Here is a 19,798-nt window from a genome sequence, read left to right as displayed (position 1 = left end):
TTTTTTTTTTTTTTTTTTTTTTACAAAAGTGAAAAGCCCGTTAATTAACGTTCGTTTGAATAAGTACCGAAAAGAATGATTATTTTTGTGTATCAATTCGTAATCTCCAATAATTACTCTGCATAGCACAAAGCTGATGGATTTCTCCCCATTTCAGTTACTTCAAATTTCCCAGCAAAATTGTAAAACGAATTCAAACATATTTTCCATTTCAACGATGAAATCACCTACTATAAAAACTCCCTTAAAAATATCTTTCAAAAAGGAATCGTCTTTAAATTTAGCCATTTTTGTTGGCGTCGGAAATTTTTGTCCCCAGATTGGCATTTCTGGACCAGACTTTCTCGTCCAAAGACGCCAGAAAATAATATCCTATAGTAGATTCACATCAACCGTGCATCTGATGTCTAGGCCAGTTGATGTGAATCAACTATAGTGACTCGTTTCTCTCAGGTCCTGGTCCTCCTCGCTATCGTGAGCTTCACGATGGCCCATCCGGATGGTTATGGACACGGAGGTGGACACGGAGGTGGACACGGTGGTGGACACGGTGGTGGACACGGAGGCGGCCACGGTGGTGGATACGGTTACGGAGTAAGTATAGACACAATGAAATCCTTATATCATATATCCGACTTCCTTCTTCTAACTGTTCCTCGTTGGACGAGTGGTTCACTTGCTCGCCTACCGATTCGGTGGTTGCGAGTTCGATTCCCCGCTCTGCCAACGTGGAATCTGAGGAATTTGTTGCTGGTGATTAGAAATTCATTTCTCAATATAATGTGGCTCAGATCCCACAATAAGCTGTAGGTCCCGTTGCTAGGTAACCAATTGATTCTTAGCCACGTAAAAATATCTAATCTTCCGGGCCAGTCTTAGGAGAGCTATTAATCAGCTCAATGGTCTGGTTAAACTAAGATATACTTAACTTATTCTAACTGGATAAAAACCTCCAAATCGAATTTAAACATCAATGGCACTTCCATCAGGGACCCACACCTTACCACTTCGACTACAGCGTCAGTGGCGACTACAAGGGACCACATTTCGGACAGAGTGAAAAGTCCGACGGAAAGGGCAACGTCCACGGATCATACACCGTCGCTCTCCCCGATGGTCGCAAGCAACACGTGAGTTAGCCTGGCCTCCGTTTCATCACCTTGGGTATTACCAAGCTTGCAGCCTACAAACGCTTCATCTTTGGAGTTCGGGACTTCATTTTGCATTATTTCTTCTATATATGATCAGAAATCCTGGATTGTGTTTTTACTTGCTTTTCGTTTAATGTGGTATTTAGGAAGAAGCCCGAGTGACCATTTATGAATTAGGAACACTGACCATAGCTTACTATTATTTCCTATTTCTTTTATCAACAGGGCATAACTTAATTTTATTCCTTATTCTTTATACTAACAGGCCATTAACTTAATATTATTTCTTATTCCTTTTTTTAATAGGACATAGTTTAATTTTATTTCTTATTCCTTTTATTAACAAGGCATAGCCTAATTTTAGTTCCTATTCCTTTTACTAACAGAGCATAGCTAAATTCTATTTCTTATTCCGTTTACTACCAGGTAATTAACTTCATATTATTTCTTATTCCTTTTACTAAAAGGCCATAACTTACTATCATTTCCTATTCCTTTTGTTAACAGGTTATAACCTAATATTATTTACTATTCCTTTTGTTACCAGGCCATAGCTTAATATCATTTCTTATTCCTTTTACTACCAAGGCATTAACTTAATATTATTTCTTATTCCTTTTATTAAAAGGCCATAACTTACTATCATTTCCTATTCCTTTTGTTACCAGGCCATAGCTTAATATTTTTTCTTATTCCTTTTATTAGCGGGTCTCAGCTTAATACTATTACCTATTCCTCTCATTAACAGGTTGATTACACAGCCGATCACTACAACGGATTCGTGGCTAAGGTCAGCTACTCCGGAAAGGCCCAGCATCCGGCCTATCACGGACCGGCCGTCGTTTTCCCCCAAAACGGAGGTGGATATGGATATCACTAACGAAATCTCATCAAACGACCTTGATTCTCTTCCCATCTGACCCATTTCATATGTATCTAGTGTATCAGAGTTTACAGTGAATAATAAAATTATTTATGAACGGCAAGACTGAAATTTTTAGATATACCATAACAACTTCTAATTTAGCAACACTTGAACGAATAAAGTGACATTTGGAGATCATGAGGATTATGATCAAATAATCATTATTGCAAATATGTATCAAAATAATGGAAGGTTCGTAAAATGGAAAAGGATAAACTGCTAACACAGAGCAAACAGTATATATATATATATATATATATATATATATATATATATATATATATATATATATATATATATATAGTAAAGATAAACACTATCCGTGTTCTAATATGTTGTAGGAAGCCCACTAAAATTCGGAAAAAATTGAAAGTTTTTATTTAAGCTTTCGGAGAGTACATTCTCTCCCTCTTTCAGAAAGAGATATTTAGTGGCTTCCTACAAATATATATATATATATATATATATATATATATATATATATATATATATATATATATATATATTATACTAATGCATCGTTTCCCTTAACAATGGGTGGAACGACAGGAAAAAAGACAAGTTCCTAGCAAAGTTAACTTCGATTAGTGAATCTCAGATAAAAACCCAGTGTACAAAATTTCCACAGCAGCTTCTTGGGTTTCCATAGAAGGCTCATCAGGAAGGCGTCGACCACCACACAGAAATGCACTTCAAACTATTGCATTTCCTGGATATTAAAACTATTCAGTAATTTAAATAAGGAAAAATAGACTGATCTCGATATAAATGAATACCGGTTCATTAAGACAAGGATAGACGAGCTACAGATACTAGCCACGAGAATCCAATACCTACTGCTTAGCCATGTAAATACGGCAAAAGATTAACTACTGAAAAGCATACTATTCATACGGAGCATATTTGCCCTGTTGCTGTGCACCCTTTCCCAGCAACTCATATTTTCACTAAGAATCAATTACTAATTTGGATAAACTTCCAATCTTGTCGGCTTTCAGCTTTCAACAATTTTTAAATGGAATTAGAATTACCTTATGACCTTATTACACTTGAATCTCGGATAACCCAATAATAGAGCAAGATGTCTAGATTTCCCCTGTCTTATTTCATTTGAATTTCGTATAACCTTATTTAGATCTTGATTACTTAATATCGTCATTGAACTCCAGTTTCAGATGACCACTTAACTTCCATAGATTTCCAATTACCTCGAGATATTAGCACACTTGAATCGACTTAAAATCAGAGACTCGCCTCTCTTCCATCATAATCTGTGAACCTTTGGCCATCGTTAAGTTAGAAAGCATGATTAGTTCCTCAAATTACAGTCATCTCCCGCCCCTTAAAGAGGGAGTATTAATGACTGTACTAAGGACTTATTACAATAAAAGACAATATTCATTCCTTGCATTTTAGTAGATATATGTTATAGGGAAATCAAATAATAAACCAGCAGCTCCACCGAGAACAAAACCTATAACATGCTAAGCGAGAGAGAGAGAGAGAGAGAGAGAGAGAGAGAGAGAGAGAGAGAGAGAGAGAGAGAGAGAGAGAGAGAGAGATTTATCTAATAACGAGACACAGTCACAATAGGTTTAGGAAAAACTTTCCCTTCCAGAACTACATCTCCCCATAAATGGATATAGCCACACTTCCCAAAGCAAACTAAAGATGAATCTACAAAGAAAAAAAACGAAAAGCAAAAGATAGTTTGACAAAGGGACTCAGACAAAAGCCCATCTAGGACAAAAGACACCTAGGACAAAGGCCCTACAAACAAAACCACCATGGACAAATCCCCTCAGTTTAAGATGCAAAGTAAGACAAAAGGCCAGACAATAAAATCTGCACCCGAACTCGTTCTGGGATTGACGGAATATTCTATATATGTACAGATAACAAACGCTACACCGAGGTTTTGAGTTGACGATTATGCGAGAGTACACCACACACATAGACATTCATACTAACATGCATATACATACATATGAATATATATATATACTATATATATCTCAATAAAAATAGATCTATATAAATTTATATATATGTACATATATATTCATATAAATTTATATATATATATATATATATATGTGTGTGTGTGTGTGTGTGTGTGTGTGTGTGTGTGTGTGTGTGTGTGTGTGTGTGCGCGCGCGCATTCGGTTTTCACTAACAGCGTAGCTTTAGAAGAAACACAACGGTCATAAAAATCTTTGATAAATAATCTTCCTACGCAAAATAAAAAGTCATACCTACAGAGAGGGCTCAACACCAGCCTGTCTACCACTCGTATGCACACTGCACGACCGAAGTCTAATTAGCATCATGCACGCTAGCACCTCCCGGATAATATGGTTATTCCATTCCAATACCTCTTCCACCCTCAATTAACGAGCACTTTCTTGGTCTCCTTTTCGTCCTTCCTTCCAGTCATTCCCAAGCATACATGTTTGTTTGTTTGTATGGTGTTTTTACGTTGCATGGAACCAGTGGTTATTCAGCAACGGGACCAACAGCTTTACGTGACTTCCGAACTACGTCGAGAGTGAACTTCTATCACCAGAAATACACATCTCTCACACCTCAATGGAATGCCCGAGAATCGAACTCGCGGCCATCAAGGTGGTACGCCAACACCATACTGACCAGGCCACTGAGGCGCTTTTCCTAAGCATACACTTTTCCTCACTCCATCCTCCTCCTTCTTCACAGGGGACCAAACTACCTGACCTGCCATTTTGCCAAGTCGCCATATCTAGATTCCTCATTCTGTCTACCCTTCTAACTCTATATACTATATAAATATAACATCAGTATTTACCCTTAACTTCAAAGGGAGTCCAATACAACTTTTGAATATATCATTTTATAGTCCTTGCTTTCATTATTCTTTGATACACTCTTCTTTACGATTATACCACCATCATTCATTACAAGACTCCGAAATACTTGTATGAGTAAACTATTTCAAACCCTGCCAACACATATAACACTGACTACTCCAACTTCCTAGCTTCCTTTGACCTCCATAACAATACTCTTGCTAACATTCATTTTCAACCTTTTCCGTTATCCCTGGAAAATGGGGCCATAAATCCCCTCCCTATGGTATATGGGAGCGACTCATTTCTATGCAGAGCTTGACGAATTATATAACAAGCACTAGCGCTGCAGCGCTATATAGGAATTCACACGTTCTCGCATATTTTTTTTTTCATTCGGGTGGTCTCAAGTGAGAATCGATATCTTTCCTTGAATTTAGAATTCTTGGTTTATTTCGGAATTCAAACTCAATGTTACATTTCTTATTAATGACTAGTATACATAGACAAACGCCATTTCTTCTAGAAAGTGTTGCCTTAAGTTTCTAGGCAAATTCCTGCAATGAAGGACAATTCTCCCTATCTTACATTTCAAGGAATTTTACTTGCCATCACTAAATACATTAAACAGGCAAAATTTCACTTCACTGCAAACTACAAAAGTTACAGTAAGTCAACCATTAAGATCGTCTATCCAGGGATCAAACAATGTATTCACGGAACTCACTTTTCCTAATCCTGTGCGTGTCTAGATGTCGAAAAAAATCATTCTTTACCTTGCTATTACTATTATTTTCACTTCGTTCCAGTAGAAAATTTACAGAAAAGATATATGTCATATCAAATAACTAGCCAGGATGTAGTAACCTTGGCCAGCACTCGCAGATAACTTTAATTTCTTCTGACTTTGATCTACAGGTCGACAAGCACGTCACTAATTATGGCAAAATTACCCACTTCACATCAAAGCTTTACCCCTTTCATAATCACACCAGTTTACTGATCATTAAAGTGCATGACCATACCGTAGAGAATTTAATATTAATTGCAAAAATCTTCACTGTGCTTGTATCTTTTCATTTAAATAATTTCTTAACTGAACCTCCAACAGATTCATGGAAATCTTCTTCGCTAACAAAATACTATGCTGAAATAAAAGCAATTATACAGTGCACGCTATGAATGTGAATTTTGCAAGTTTGAATAAAACGAAAAGTAAACAAAGTAACTTTATAAGCAGAATAGGTTCAACTATATAAAAATACCGATTCGTAAACGATGCTAAATGGGAAGTATACCGTACACAGTATAAAAATTCAACAGAAGGAAGGAAACCATTCTATCTAAACAATAAGTTCTAAAATATGTGGGTAAACGATTCAAATTAATATAAATTCAATTCTAATAGTAGTAGTACTCCTTAAATCAAAGATAAAAAATATATACATACCTATATCACTCGCACATTCAAAAATAAGTTAATAACGTTCCAATATATCATCAAAGTTAACGTTTCACCAAAAACAAAGCATAACAAAAACAGTCTTGTATTTTCTAAGTTTCACAATTTTACCATTTAAAATCCTATCATCTCAAGAATGACTTACTGCGCGATAACAAGTAAAAACTAAGTTTGTATTACACAGTAAACTAAAAAAAAAAAAAAAACTAAAAGCTTTTAAATTTCCACCATGACATTATATTAAAAATAAAAGAGCCACCTAGGCCTCAGAAATGTGGGTGAAAGACAACAAACAGAAAGATAAAGGAAAAGAAAAAAGCAACTGCTCAAGGCTGAGGTTCAGTATATAACGTGAAACGACGGCTGAAGCCGTCAGTTCGGTCTCAGTCACCAAGAACGAAATCATCGACATGTTTCAACTGGTAACTAGATATTCCACGTCAATTTTCTTCTTTTTCAAGGTTCAAACCTTTTCATCATTTCAATTTCCTTTCTCATGAAAGCTTCTCGTACTACAGTTCTCTTTTCTTTTCTACTGTCTTCTAATATTTCCATTTCTTTTATTCCCATTTTACACACATTCTGTTCCACGTTGGCCGAGTGCATTTCGTGCTCGGTTACCAAACCGGTGGTCCGAAGTTCGATTCTCGGCTCGGCCAATGCTGAACCATAGGAATTTATTTCTGTTGATAGAAATTCATTTCTCGATACAATGTGGTACGGATCCCACAATAAACTGTAGGTCCCGTCGCTAGGTAACCAATTGGTTCCTAGTCACGTAAAAATATCTAATCCTTCGGGCAAGCCCTAGGAGAGCTGTTAATCAGCTCAGTGGTCTGGTAAAACTAAGATATACTTACACACATTCGAACTTTTGCTTTGATTGCAACATCGTCTTTCATTTCAATTGATCTTCAGTTATCATTTCCTACTGCTAGGCATCACGGCATCAACAAAGTGTCAGCATTTAAACGAAAAATATCAAGGAAAAGGCGCGTGATTTTTTAGAAGATCAAATTGATATCAGAAGAGTAAAAATTAGCAAATTAGGAAAAAATAAACGAAAAACAAATGCAGCAGTCACTAAAAACGTAAACCATCAGCGCGCATTTAGGTAAGAGAGTTCGGTGGGAAAAACAAGAGTAGAGCGGAAAAATTACCCTAAACATTTTCTTTTTGATTCCATTTACCAAAATAAACTACGAGAGAGAGAGAGAGAGAGAGAGAGAGAGAGAGAGAGAGAGAGAGAGAGAGAGAGAGAGAACTGAAAACGTTAGTAAATCCTGTTTCAATTTAGACGCTAAAACAAGCAGTTAATTCGTATTTTAATTAAAAGCATTTTCACGTCAGGTTAGAAGAATATCCTTTCCATGAAAACATCAGCTATATGAAGACTCGATTGAGATGGTATCATCAATGGAAATGAACTATGAGTGACTTGTGCTGACGAGTACATACCGACGGTTTTTCAAGGTAATCATCAAAGGAACCATTATCATAGCCAACAATACAACGTTTCTGAAATATTTGTCTCTTTTCAGTTTGTGGTATTCGTAGCCATCCTCAGCGTCTCTACGGCGCATCCAGGCGGTTACGGCAACGGTGGTGGTGATGGTTACGGCTATGGAGGGGTAAATGACGCTCAGCATTTTTTTTTTTATATCCCTTATTTTGCAATACTGCTGAAAATTGTCACTATGCATAGAACAGTGATATACACGCACAAACACATACATGCCATATATATAAATATATATAATATAATATTAATATATATTATATAATATAATATATATATATATATATATTATATTATATATATATATATATATATATATAGATATATATATATATATATATTATATATATATATATATATAATATATATATATATATAATAGCACACATATATATATATTATATATAATATATAAGTAAAGTTAATGCTAAATTCCTTTCCTATAGGCTCCAATGCCCTACTACTTCGACTACAGCGTCAAAGGCGACTACAAAGGGCCATATTTCGGACAGAACGAAAAGTCCGACGGAAAGGGCAACGTCCACGGATCATACACCGTCGCTCTTCCCGACGGTCGCAAACAACACGTGAGTTAAAAGCTCTTCGCACATTACAAACTGAACAGAAAATATCTCATATAAGAGAAAGCAATCCATCTACTGCATCTCACTTTTGCATTCGCTTTTCCCCCACAGGTCGATTACACAGCCGATCACTACAACGGATTCGTGGCTAAAGTCAGCTACTCGGGAAAAGCCCAACATCCAGCCTATTACGGACCAGCCGTCGTTTTCGATCAAAACGGAGGCGGCTATCACTGAAAATTATACTCGCTAACGGCATCCCATTTCATCTTGAACTCGCTCTGTCTATGGAACTTTTTTTCATTTAAAGCTCAATAAAAGTTTAAAAAAAATAGTTTTTCCTTTCATATCTACAAAATGGTGTCCTATGAATAATCCATTTAGCTTTCTGCTTTTAGGTTAGTGAAAATTTTAAATAAGAAAGAATATGTTAACCAAGAAAGGGTCAAGAACAACAGCACTTGGACATCAGTTTCCGCGACATTGCCACGTCTGATGCAATTATACTCCGTTTTTTTTTCATCTGTCCAGTAGCCTGTGGTGCTGGCGCATGTTAACACTGCGTCCCAGGCATTAAATAGTTACATTCAGCTTATATTCAACAATAATGACAATATCCTATTTCGAATATTAACGGTGTAATTAGCATACGGATTATTATTAAAACACTTTTCTGTTGCAAATGTACACCCAGATATCCTTTCATTTACCTAAAACTTACACATAGTGTAACTATTTGAAGCCCGGGACGCGAGCACCACAGGCGGGTGGACAGATGGAAAAAAACAGAGTATAGCTAATCTACTATGCTGCTGAGTTTCGCACTGAAAATCGCCCTACCCCCCTCCACAAACCTATCCTCATCAGCCCCAGCCTCCCACAGATTTTTTTTCTTATCACCATCAGCATTCTTTTCCATCATTACCTACGACTGATTAGATTTCAGCCTAAGGAACCACTAATTAAGATAGAGAAAAATGACAGAAGTGACAGACTAATTCTTGTACGGATGTGAAAAAAAGGGGAAATATTATAAGTAGTTAACTTCTGAATGCCTCAGGCCCTTCAAACATAGGTCTATATCTAACCATTTCATTTCCTGATAAAATCATAACCATTAGGATAAAAGTATCAGGGGAAAAACCATCTTTTCTACAAATTAAATTTTCATCGTTAACTTTCATTCTTGACGACTGACATACAGCACAACTAAATCGTCGTGGTTTTAGCGATTTCAATCACTCCTTTATTGCACATAAATGGTTATCTTCAAATACTTACTGATCACAGGCCTATTCCTATGCCAGACTCATTCAGCGCGAACGCATAAGGAATGAAAGTATTAAAATACCTATGATGTAGGAGGAAAATTTATTTGTGTAAGCAGACAAGGCAAGATGCAAATCTCGCCCTTGTTAAATTGAAGTTTTTACGGCAGTAACGGAAGGAAAGATCAATGTAAAATAAACAAGGGCTTATTTTACAAGCGTTAAGCCCTGTCCACAATAGTAGGCGCATGCCCCTCGGGCACTTCCAGCTGTTTATATTTTCTCTCGCTTCAGGAGTAGTATTACCAGACAATAGCAACGTTTTGGCTCTATACTCGGTCGGTCAGCAGTAAAGGTGCGTCCACACGGTCGAACAATGTCCGACGGACAAACATTGTTACCAATTAACAATTGTCTTTGCCTTGTGAGCAGAGCAAAACCACTGGTATACAACCTCATCTGGTACCACTGTTTGTTGCCAAATCTACTTCCAGCGTTTACCCGCTTAAGACGTCATCCTGCTTCGCCTATGATATGGTAACAATGTGTGTCCGTCGGATACTGTTCGACCGTGTGGACGCACCTTAACGGGTTATGGGAACAGTGTTCGCAAGTTGGGTAGTGCCCGCTAATTTGGACAACGCCTTAAAGAAATGAAAAGAGCGGAAAGGAAAAATAGAGAAGACGTTAAAGACAGACTGAATGATTAAATATGAGAAACAGGTGGCGAAAAAGTAAAGAAAACCTAGCAAAGGACATACGGATTGCAAATGAATATATTCATTATAACAAAACTTCCAGACACACACATATATATATATATATATACATATATGCATATATATATACATATATGTATATATACATATGCATATATATATATATGTGTGTGTGTGTGTGTATGTGTGTGTGTGTGTGTGTGTGTAGGGGGGGGGGGTTGTGTGTGTGTGTGTTTGCGTGCTTTACACGCACACGCACAGATATAAAACCAACATGGTTGTATGAATGTGTGTGTCCGAGTCTCCGTGTCCTTGGAATATTTTAACCCTACTCGAGCCAGATGCCAACACTTAGCAACTATAGCCATTATGGTACGCTATAATGAATGTATTTATTTGAAATCCCTACGGCCTTTGTTAGCTTTCCTTTATCTTTTTCGTCACCTGTTTCTCATATCAATTCATTCAGTGTTTCTTTAACGTCTTCCACATTTATATATATATATATATACATATATATACATATATATATATATATATATATATATATATACATATATATATATACATATATATATATATATATATATATATATATATATATATATATATATACTGTACATTAGAAAATGTCTACAACAAGGGGATGAGGAAAATAAGTAAAACTGGATTGTGAGTCTTTGTCAGTAAATAAAGGTTACCAGTGAAAGGAAAACCAGCAGTTATACCAAAAGATTGCTCTATTTAATGTCACAGAAAGAAGACATTGTCTAAAAGGTAGAAATCATATAGCAATGAAAAAAGAGAACTATCCAAGGAGAAAAAATCAAATGAAGCATATCATTTAGGTATGCAATGAAGGAACTAAGATGGCAGTTGTATCAGATAATTCGAAAAGAAGTAATGTCAAATTCATTTGCCATTTTTTCAGTAATACGCTTATACAATCGCATGCGTATGCAGAAAAGAGAATCCCATATAAATTAAGGCTACAGCAGATTCAGGTAGCGAGAGCATTACTGCACAACTCATAAGCATATGTATCGAGGGGGGGGGGGGTGGGGGGGGGGGGGGGGGGGGGGTTGGGGGGGGGGGGGGGGGGGGGGGGGGGGGGGGGGGGGGGGGGGGGGGGGGGGGGGGGGGGGGGGGGGGGGGGGGGGAGACCAAGGAAGGTATGCACAGATATCAACGAAAGGGTACTTCAGGCGAGGGACCATAACACAGAGGAAAACGGAGAAAAGCATCAAAATAAGAGATGAACGGACAATGAGGGTCTAAAGAATATCCCGGTGCAAGTGTGTAAGTGGGGGATCAACGCTTAACTGATGGGAATTACCGAGGTGTATCAGGCGGTCATTATTATGCAAATTTTCTGCACAGGAGGCAGTTAAATTACGAATGTGGCAATCATCGTCTGACTTCTCTTGCCTGGGAACAGACTTCCATTATGGGAAAAGACATATTATCTATGTATGTATGTATGTATGTATGTATCTATACATATATATATATATATATATATATATATATATATATATAGATAGATAGATAGATGATAGATATAGAGATAGATAGTAGATAGATAGATAGATAGATTGATAGATAGATCGATATTATATATATATATATATATAGATAGATAGATAGATAGATAGATAGATAGATAGATAGATAGATAGATAAGCCTTATGTGTTGACATGTAAATCGACTAATATTGAGAAAGTTATCCGAAATCTGAAAGGGGGGGAGGGGTTCAGCCAAAAACTGCCAAAGTGTGAACGAGGCAATCATCGTTGTATGTCATTTTATCAGATACCAACCCCGTTAGGGTGAAAATCCGTTATGTTGAAAGATAGGACGAATATTAATTCGTCAGACTACGTTTTGAGAGAGAGAGAGAGAGAGAGAGAGAGATGTAATGCAATAGTATCGTTCCTCTTACTAAATACACTAGAAATGTACATGGAACTTAACATCTACATCAAGTTCTAGGTATGATCTACACCGATCATTACAATGTAACCAAGTGCCTCATCAACACTGAACAGTGAATTATGCCTCATATATACAGAACATTTTTCGTATTGATAACCACGCATTCATATATAACTTCATAATATATATATGTACGTGTTTGAACAGATCATCCAAACAATGGGCATCTCGATATCAACACGGAGCTATTGGTAATTGACCTGTAAACGAAAGTGGGGGAGAGGAACCTGTCACAAAACCGGCTGTGAATTGTTCAAGGTGAGTTTGGCGATATATATATAATCGCAGGCTGCGACTGACAAAAGCGTCAGTCAGTTCGATCTAGTCGTCGAGAACAAAAGCAGTGAAATGTTTCATACAGTAATTGACGCCTCTCTTCTTTTCACTTCTCGCTCAGGAATCGAGAGAAAACGTTTTGCTTGCTTGAATAGTGCTTGTGAGAAGTGCAAAATATCAGCACAGGAGAAATTCCAAACATACTGTTTACGTATAAGTTAAACTATTTATAGACTATAATAAAAAGGTTTTGCTAGTTCTACGAAAAAAAACTATATTGACTTTATATTCTTTATTCAGTACAGAAATTTCCAGCAAAACTTTACTCACATTACACAAATAACCAAAGGCAAACTAATGCTTTCGATACGTACGGAAAATATTCTTTACATAATGCGCTCATTCCATCAATTCATTCTTTAGCATACCAGTCACCCATACACTTTTTTGACAAATCATATACTATTTATTGAGTAACTTGTAAAAATACTATGATAATTTTTAAATTCATAGCATCTTCCAACGTTCACAACACAGTTAATTCTAGTTGGCAGTGCTATTACTCTACAGAGCAGCTTAACAACAAACATTTGCAGAATATATTCAAACATTGAAATAGGTGCATTCGAAACATATCACAAATGAGTTTAACATAATTAGCTTTTAACTTCGTACAGCTGCATTATGAAAAAGAGAGAATATATATAAGTTTTCTTATTGAAGAAAAATTTCAGGGTCCCCGGAATAACTCAAATAGGCTATGACGAGAATATATTTCCTTTTCTTTTTTTTATAGATTTTGGTAGTCTTGGCCATTGCCAGCTTAACTACGGCTTTCCCAGGTGGTTATGGTTATGGCGGGGTTGGAAAAAGCGGCTATGGAGGGGTAAGTAATTGGAAAATTTTAAATATATATAATTTCTTTTTTCCAAAAATCATTTCTGATTTTTTTTTTTTTTTTTTTTTGGTATACTGGAATTCGTTTCCCTATGCTTTTCTAAAACCCTTGATCTTTGTTTAGGTTTGCTTTCACCAATATCATTTTTACGTGCCATGAAATCCTTGAAATTTTTTTTCGGTTTTGTTATTTGATTTCATAAGTACTAATTTGTGACATACAATATTAAATCAGAATCAGAAACTGAATTTGGTTCACTAAATGCGACTTTGTTCTACTTGTTCGAGTTATGTGAGAACTGCAATTTCTCGTGTCTTCAGTTCTCTTTTATAGGTCTGATAGCTTGTTCTTCAATATAGTTACTTTGCTCCATAAACTCATATAATACAAAAAAAGAAAAAAAAAAACGGGGGGAGGGCGGTTACCTCCGAGTATTGAGTCTCAAGCTTACTCCAAATAAATTTTATAGGTCTGATATCTTGTTCTTCAATATAGTTATTTTGCTAAATAAACTCATATAATACGAAAAAAAAAGAAAAAAAAAAATGGGGGGGCAGGGGGGGGGGGCGGCGGTGGTTATCTCCGAGTATTGAGTCTCAAGCTTACTCCAAATATTTTCAAATAATTTATACTCACCACTTTTCGATTTAATTCTCTCTCTCTCTCTCTCTCTCTCTCTCTCTCTCTCTCTCTAAATAAATAAATAAATAAATAAATAAATAAATAAATAAACTAAATAAATAAATAACCAACAACACGTCTTCCTCCTTGACCAATAAGTCGAATCAAAGTTGCAATTGCGCATTTACTTTCAACAAAAGCTTTTCGCAACTTAAATATCAGACGTCCGTCACTTTTACATAACAGTTCTTCCAAACAATACCTCCTGACATTTCTTTCATTTTCAATATTTCCTCCTTCAGATCTCTTCTTTTTACCTGCAGGAACCTCTACCTTATCACTTTGACTACAGCGTCAAAGGCGATTACAAAGGACCCCATTTCGGCCAAAATGAAAAATCTGACGGCAAAGGCAACGTGTACGGTTCATATACCGTAGCTCTCCCTGACGGTAGAAAACAACACGTAAGTTCCCTTTGCTCATAGGAATAAATAAGAAATATGTAGCCACACTTTCAAGTCAAACGTTACTTTTTTAAAAAGATTTTTGTCTCACTTTGAATCTCTTTTATTCTCAGGTCGATTACACAGCTGATCATTACAACGGCTACGTGGCTAAAGTCAGCTATTCCGGAAAGGCTCAACATCCGGCCTATTATGGACCAGCCGTCGTTTTCGATCATCACGGAGGTGGATATCACTAAAACGCCGATTTTGTCTCCTATTTTAATAATCTATTTTATCAATAATGAACTCTCGTTCCGTGACTAAACGTTTTAATGTATACAATTAATAAATGCTAAAACAATCATAGATTTTTACCATCAGAACTTGAGAATATAAATATTTGTCATAAAAATTTGAGGGAAGATGATGGACATGAACAAGAAAAAGAGAAAAATTACAAGCACTGCTAATGAGACAAATGCAATATCAGCTTCAGCTAAATGGGTAAATCACTGACGGTGCTAATTCATCAGTGCTGCCACCCCTTGATACATCAGCAGTCTTCATTATCGAATCAGAAAGTTTGGGCTTATGTCCAGAAACCAATGACTGCTGCAGGTCAGAATTTTGGTTTATAGGTTAGAATTTTGGTTTATAACTACTCATTATTATACTGCAAAGGAACCTGAACCTTTCATAAATATAATCTTTACTTTGGCCTTTCAAAACATCGTGACATCGAGATGACAGCTTCAGTTTAATTCAAAGATGACACTTACATCCAATCAAAACAAGACACATGAAATATGCTTGAAAATGATTAAATACACAAAATATGTGAAAATATTTTCTGCATTCTAGATTTGTTGAAGAATTGTAGCTAATTTTCTGTTTCCACTATACGTCCTATCAAATTCAAGGTTGTCTCATTTCCGCTACCGCAACGCAAAGCACAAATATAAATTAACAGCGATATTACAATCATTCATTACCACACAAATAGTAAAATTAGGAAACCTCCGTCAACTGTGGTGTAATAACTGGCGATAATCTTTACTCGGATTCTTGCATATGGATCAGCAGGGTAATTTAATGCCTAGCATTCATTTCTTCACAGGCTGAATAGCTACTCTATCAAAAATAAATAAATATATAAATATGAATAAAAATTAAAAAATAAATAAATAAAAACACGTTTATATGAAAAACCGAATTAATGAACATGGTCAAAGGGGAACCCAGTAATGTGTTAGGATGAAAATGTTCAAGATATTTAGCTGAGTTTTCAAGTGCCAATGACTCAAAAGATAATAACTGAGATGAAAATTTGAGAGAGAATGGGGAAATCAATTCAGGGAGCTGGAGTCCTCGACCAATTCATCACAGAGATCCCCAAACACTAATGCAAGAGTTTGAAAGTCTATGATAATATCGAAAAGGATATCCGGACACGAGTCAGAACAGCTCAGTTATGACAGACAGCAAGATAACAGAACTTGAAAGTGTATCTACAGAAAGATATTAAGAATGAGTGGCATAACAGAGTAATCACGGAGATGAAAAAAGAAGATATGGAGTGCAATCCATTGATCAATATGAGACTGCTGTCTACGTGGAAGAGGAAGGGGCGTATCTACAAGAGGGAAGGAGAACGTTTAAAGGGAGTAGCAGACGAGACTTCTGTAAGAGGAATATTGCGACGATCTAGCAGAATCCCACAAGAATCACATTTCAGGCGAGAATTTTCTAAGGCCTTGTACATCCGTCTGGGTGCCATAGCAATTCTTTGGGGTAGTAATGTGGGATAATAGGAATAAGTAATAGTAATGTGGGATAATAGGAATAAGTAATAGTAATGTGGGATAATAGGAATAAGTAATAAGTTCTGGAATATTTACAGATGTTATTGATAATATATTACTTTTTAAAAGACCAAAATTAGATGTGGTTTATGTATATCTTTTAAAGGTTGAGAACAGAATGAAAGTTAATGAACGTAAAGATTCGATCTTACAAATGAATTTTTTGAGAAAAAGTAAAACTAGTTGTGGATAAGAGGAGCAGGAACCAAACCAAATCTCTTGAAATCTGTCGAGGGATCCATATAAAATAAACGGTCGTCTATGGGCTACACTGCTCACCTAAGCCATCTCCCTCCAATTACATGCATATCAGTAAGATTATTCTTATATAAAATTTTGGATCCCTACAGCACCCACCCTAGACAGAAACAAATGAAGCGCTGAAAGTGGTTGAGAGAAGAGAAGCTGAGAGTAAATATGAGCAGGGGTAAAGTTATGATGGTAAACTGAAGAAGGAGCAAGGGACATTAATGTGGGTGGAGAAGGAATGGAAGCCGTTGATTCGCTATTGGTAATTTGGGAACAATGGATGATAGCAGGAAGAAAGAAAAGATAAATAAAAAAACAGGTTAAATTAAAGGAGACACCAGGGCAAAAGATAAAAAAAATTGATATAAGACTTTGAAAGTCTGAGGAAAACCAGTTAGGAATGCATGAGGAGACCTCAGCTGGGCTAAATCCCCTTTATGAAAGAGACGTTTGGACGGTGAATAAAAATGGAAGAAAACGCTGAAACCGTCGAGATGAATGGGTTGCATGGTACATAGATGTAACATGACTTGCAAAGGTGAGACGCGCATACACAGAGCAGTGATAAAAAAAGTCACATTGTGTGAAAGGATGCCTCTGACAGTTTTGAGTTGGTCTTGTTATGTGGAAAAAAATGGACAGCTTGGTGAAAAAGGGAATCTTAATATTAAGGAAGGCAAGTGTGCACAAGAAAGGGATGATGATGGCGCCACTCTTCAGAGCTTCATGAGTTGCTGACGAATCTTCTTTGTGGATGGATGTAGAAGCTAATGCTGTGGAAGGTTCCTGCACAGTTAAGGTATGGACGGGTAGTGATTGCTATCGACGGAACTACCTTTAATTTTTAAAGGAGCAACACCCAGAAGCAACTACTTGGTCGTTAAGCACAACTCTCGTCATACTTTGGGAGAAGGCGATTGGAGAATCTCTCACATACAGAGGCTCTACAGCAGATGTTTGCATGTGAATAATTTTATCTTTCATGATGACCAAAAACAATAAACCCCGACGTTCATTGCAACTATATCAAGTCTAAAATACCTATGCAGTGTCTTAAAACGCGTCCCCGCAATCACAATTTCAAGAAAATCTAATATTCATTGCTAAGGTTTCATTAGCATGAAAAGGTATGTTAGATGCAAGGCAAAGTCTCTTGGAAATACAGAAATAACTACATTTACACAATCATCAAATATGGTACCTACAAAGCACAACTTTTAATCGCGATCAATATAAATCTATAAGATACAGACTCTGATAAACAAAACATTTTTAAATTTCCCAGTCAAAAAAAAAAAAAATGAAATTAATCCACCAGATCTGATGGACAGAGAGAGAGAGAGATGAGAGAGATTGAAGAGAGAGAGGAGAGAGAGAGAGAGAGAGAGAGAGAGAGAGAGAGAGAGAGTACGTACTAGGTACGGTCTCTTCTAATTATTCTAATCTAATCAATGTATATATATATATATATATATATATTATATAAATATATATATATATATATATATATATATTATATATATTATATAATATATACATACATATGTAAGTATGCAACAAGGAAAGCGTGCAGCTACCTTTACACATATTTAAACATATTTGTAAAACTTCGATGCATCTATTGCATATAAACATTACTGAGTTACGAAGGACAGACACAAGTCTCAGACAAGGTTAATTATTATTATTACTAAAATAGTTAACCAGATCACTGTGCTGACTATCAACTCCTAGAGTAGATTAAATCTACGCCAGAAAGGTTAGACATGTTATGGAGATAATGCATTTCTTCCACAAGCGATGGAAGCCATAACAATTACACCAATAATCATACAGGTAACTTTAACAGTGTCCCCCCAAAAAATTAAGACAGATTACTCAAGAGGCATTTACATACAAAACAAATGGGTGTTTTTTAATTACAGTTCAGAAACAACAAATTTATGTAGAACATTTTCTTAAGCATATAGCAACAGATTATTAACCGACACGAAAAAAAATGGGAGCGGAATCAAAAGGTTACATCGGTACACTGTTACGAATGGCTAGATCATTTTCATCTTGCGGTCGAGGACAAAGCAGCGAAATGTTTCATGCAGTAATTGAAGCTTTTCTCAATTTTATCTTTTTTTCTGCTAATCAGGAAATCAAGTGACATTATATGCAAAAGTGATTAATATCAACGATATTCGGACATATACTGGCGTGCACAAATGCTGAGTTTAAACTCAAACGCTCGCAAGTGGGTAACCAAAATTAGTTCAAATATTTAGTATAAAATGCTTCCACGATTAGAGGGCCAATCAAGCAACTTATTCATTACATATCTAGGATAGTACGCAATGATAATGATAGGGCACAGTTTAATTTTAATCCCCGTATTCTAAACACGAAATATCTCATTTGCAGTACTTGTGAAATAAGGGGACGGGATTTGCCGGTTAAAGTTATACACAAGAAATTAAATTATTTTCAATAAAACTGAACAACAGAGGCAAAATCAATAAGAATAGCTATTATAATGTAATTGTGAAAATAATGCATATTATCATCAATTACTATAAATACGAACACTGGGTTAACTGGAAATCAAAATTTGATCTTATAATAATTCTCGTGATCTAGCAAAATCATTTTCAAGGACAGTGGGAACTGCCGAATCAAACACCCCCCCCCCCCCCCAAAACCTCCCCCCACCCAGAAGTGGTACATTTGGTTTTTGAGGTCTCCCAGTGAATGAAAGTCATAGGCTGAAGTAGAAAGTAGGCAGTCATTGCCTTCCCAACTTCACTTGTGCAAGGTCAGTATACAGGTGAGTAAACCATTTTATTAACATTTTGGACAGGACAGCAATAACCTTAAAAAACTGCAATGTCCAGGCAAGGATTGCACCTAAAAATTTGCAAATAAAGACCAGTTCGCATCTGGCAGTCATGCGGGAAGAAGAAGATGGGTATACTTGGACAAAACCACTCATATAGACACTCATATAATATA

General features: G+C 36.2%; 3 protein-coding genes across 3 annotated transcripts in view; all 3 read left to right on the top strand.

Moving 5' to 3' along the window:
- LOC135201265 (adult-specific cuticular protein ACP-20-like) overlaps positions 1-2,137 on the top strand; it is a 2,516-nt gene extending 379 nt beyond the window's left edge. The window contains exons 2-4 of the mRNA XM_064230136.1: positions 454-594; positions 990-1,130; positions 1,900-2,137. Coding sequence (XP_064086206.1) covers positions 454-594; positions 990-1,130; positions 1,900-2,031 — 414 coding nt within the window. The 3' untranslated portion in view covers positions 2,032-2,137. The remainder of the gene's footprint in view (positions 1-453; positions 595-989; positions 1,131-1,899) is intronic.
- A 4,543-nt stretch (positions 2,138-6,680) lies between these two features.
- On the top strand, positions 6,681-8,800 carry LOC135201264 (adult-specific cuticular protein ACP-20-like). The gene is made up of 4 exons (XM_064230135.1): positions 6,681-6,785; positions 7,905-7,994; positions 8,329-8,469; positions 8,578-8,800. The coding sequence occupies exons 1-4, from the start codon at positions 6,774-6,776 to the stop codon at positions 8,701-8,703; spliced, it is 369 nt and encodes a 122-aa protein (XP_064086205.1). The 5' UTR covers positions 6,681-6,773; the 3' UTR covers positions 8,704-8,800.
- A 3,935-nt stretch (positions 8,801-12,735) lies between these two features.
- On the top strand, positions 12,736-15,052 carry LOC135201263 (pro-resilin-like). Its single transcript, XM_064230134.1, has 4 exons — positions 12,736-12,809; positions 13,522-13,611; positions 14,568-14,708; positions 14,822-15,052. Exons 1-4 carry the CDS (start codon positions 12,798-12,800, stop codon positions 14,945-14,947), a joined length of 369 nt encoding a protein of 122 aa, XP_064086204.1. The 5' UTR covers positions 12,736-12,797; the 3' UTR covers positions 14,948-15,052.
- The last annotated feature ends 4,746 nt before the right edge of the window (positions 15,053-19,798 follow it).

This window comes from Macrobrachium nipponense, chromosome 28 (assembly GCF_015104395.2).
Source record: "Macrobrachium nipponense isolate FS-2020 chromosome 28, ASM1510439v2, whole genome shotgun sequence".
NCBI lineage: Eukaryota > Metazoa > Arthropoda > Malacostraca > Decapoda > Palaemonidae > Macrobrachium > Macrobrachium nipponense.
Note: the sequence above shows the minus strand (reverse complement) of the source record. Positions and strands in the feature narration are given on the sequence as shown.

What these genes read in the sequence shown, in the direction of transcription:
- LOC135201264 (XM_064230135.1), top strand. An exon ending in ATGGTTACGGCTATGGAGGG is followed by an intron (nt 7,995 to 8,328) that starts GTAAATGACGCT and finishes CCTTTCCTATAG; the next exon opens with GCTCCAATGCCCTACTACTT. An exon ending in CCGACGGTCGCAAACAACAC is followed by an intron (nt 8,470 to 8,577) that starts GTGAGTTAAAAG and finishes TTTCCCCCACAG; the next exon opens with GTCGATTACACAGCCGATCA.
- LOC135201263 (XM_064230134.1), top strand. An exon ending in GAAAAAGCGGCTATGGAGGG is followed by an intron (nt 13,612 to 14,567) that starts GTAAGTAATTGG and finishes TTTTACCTGCAG; the next exon opens with GAACCTCTACCTTATCACTT. An exon ending in CTGACGGTAGAAAACAACAC is followed by an intron (nt 14,709 to 14,821) that starts GTAAGTTCCCTT and finishes TTTTATTCTCAG; the next exon opens with GTCGATTACACAGCTGATCA.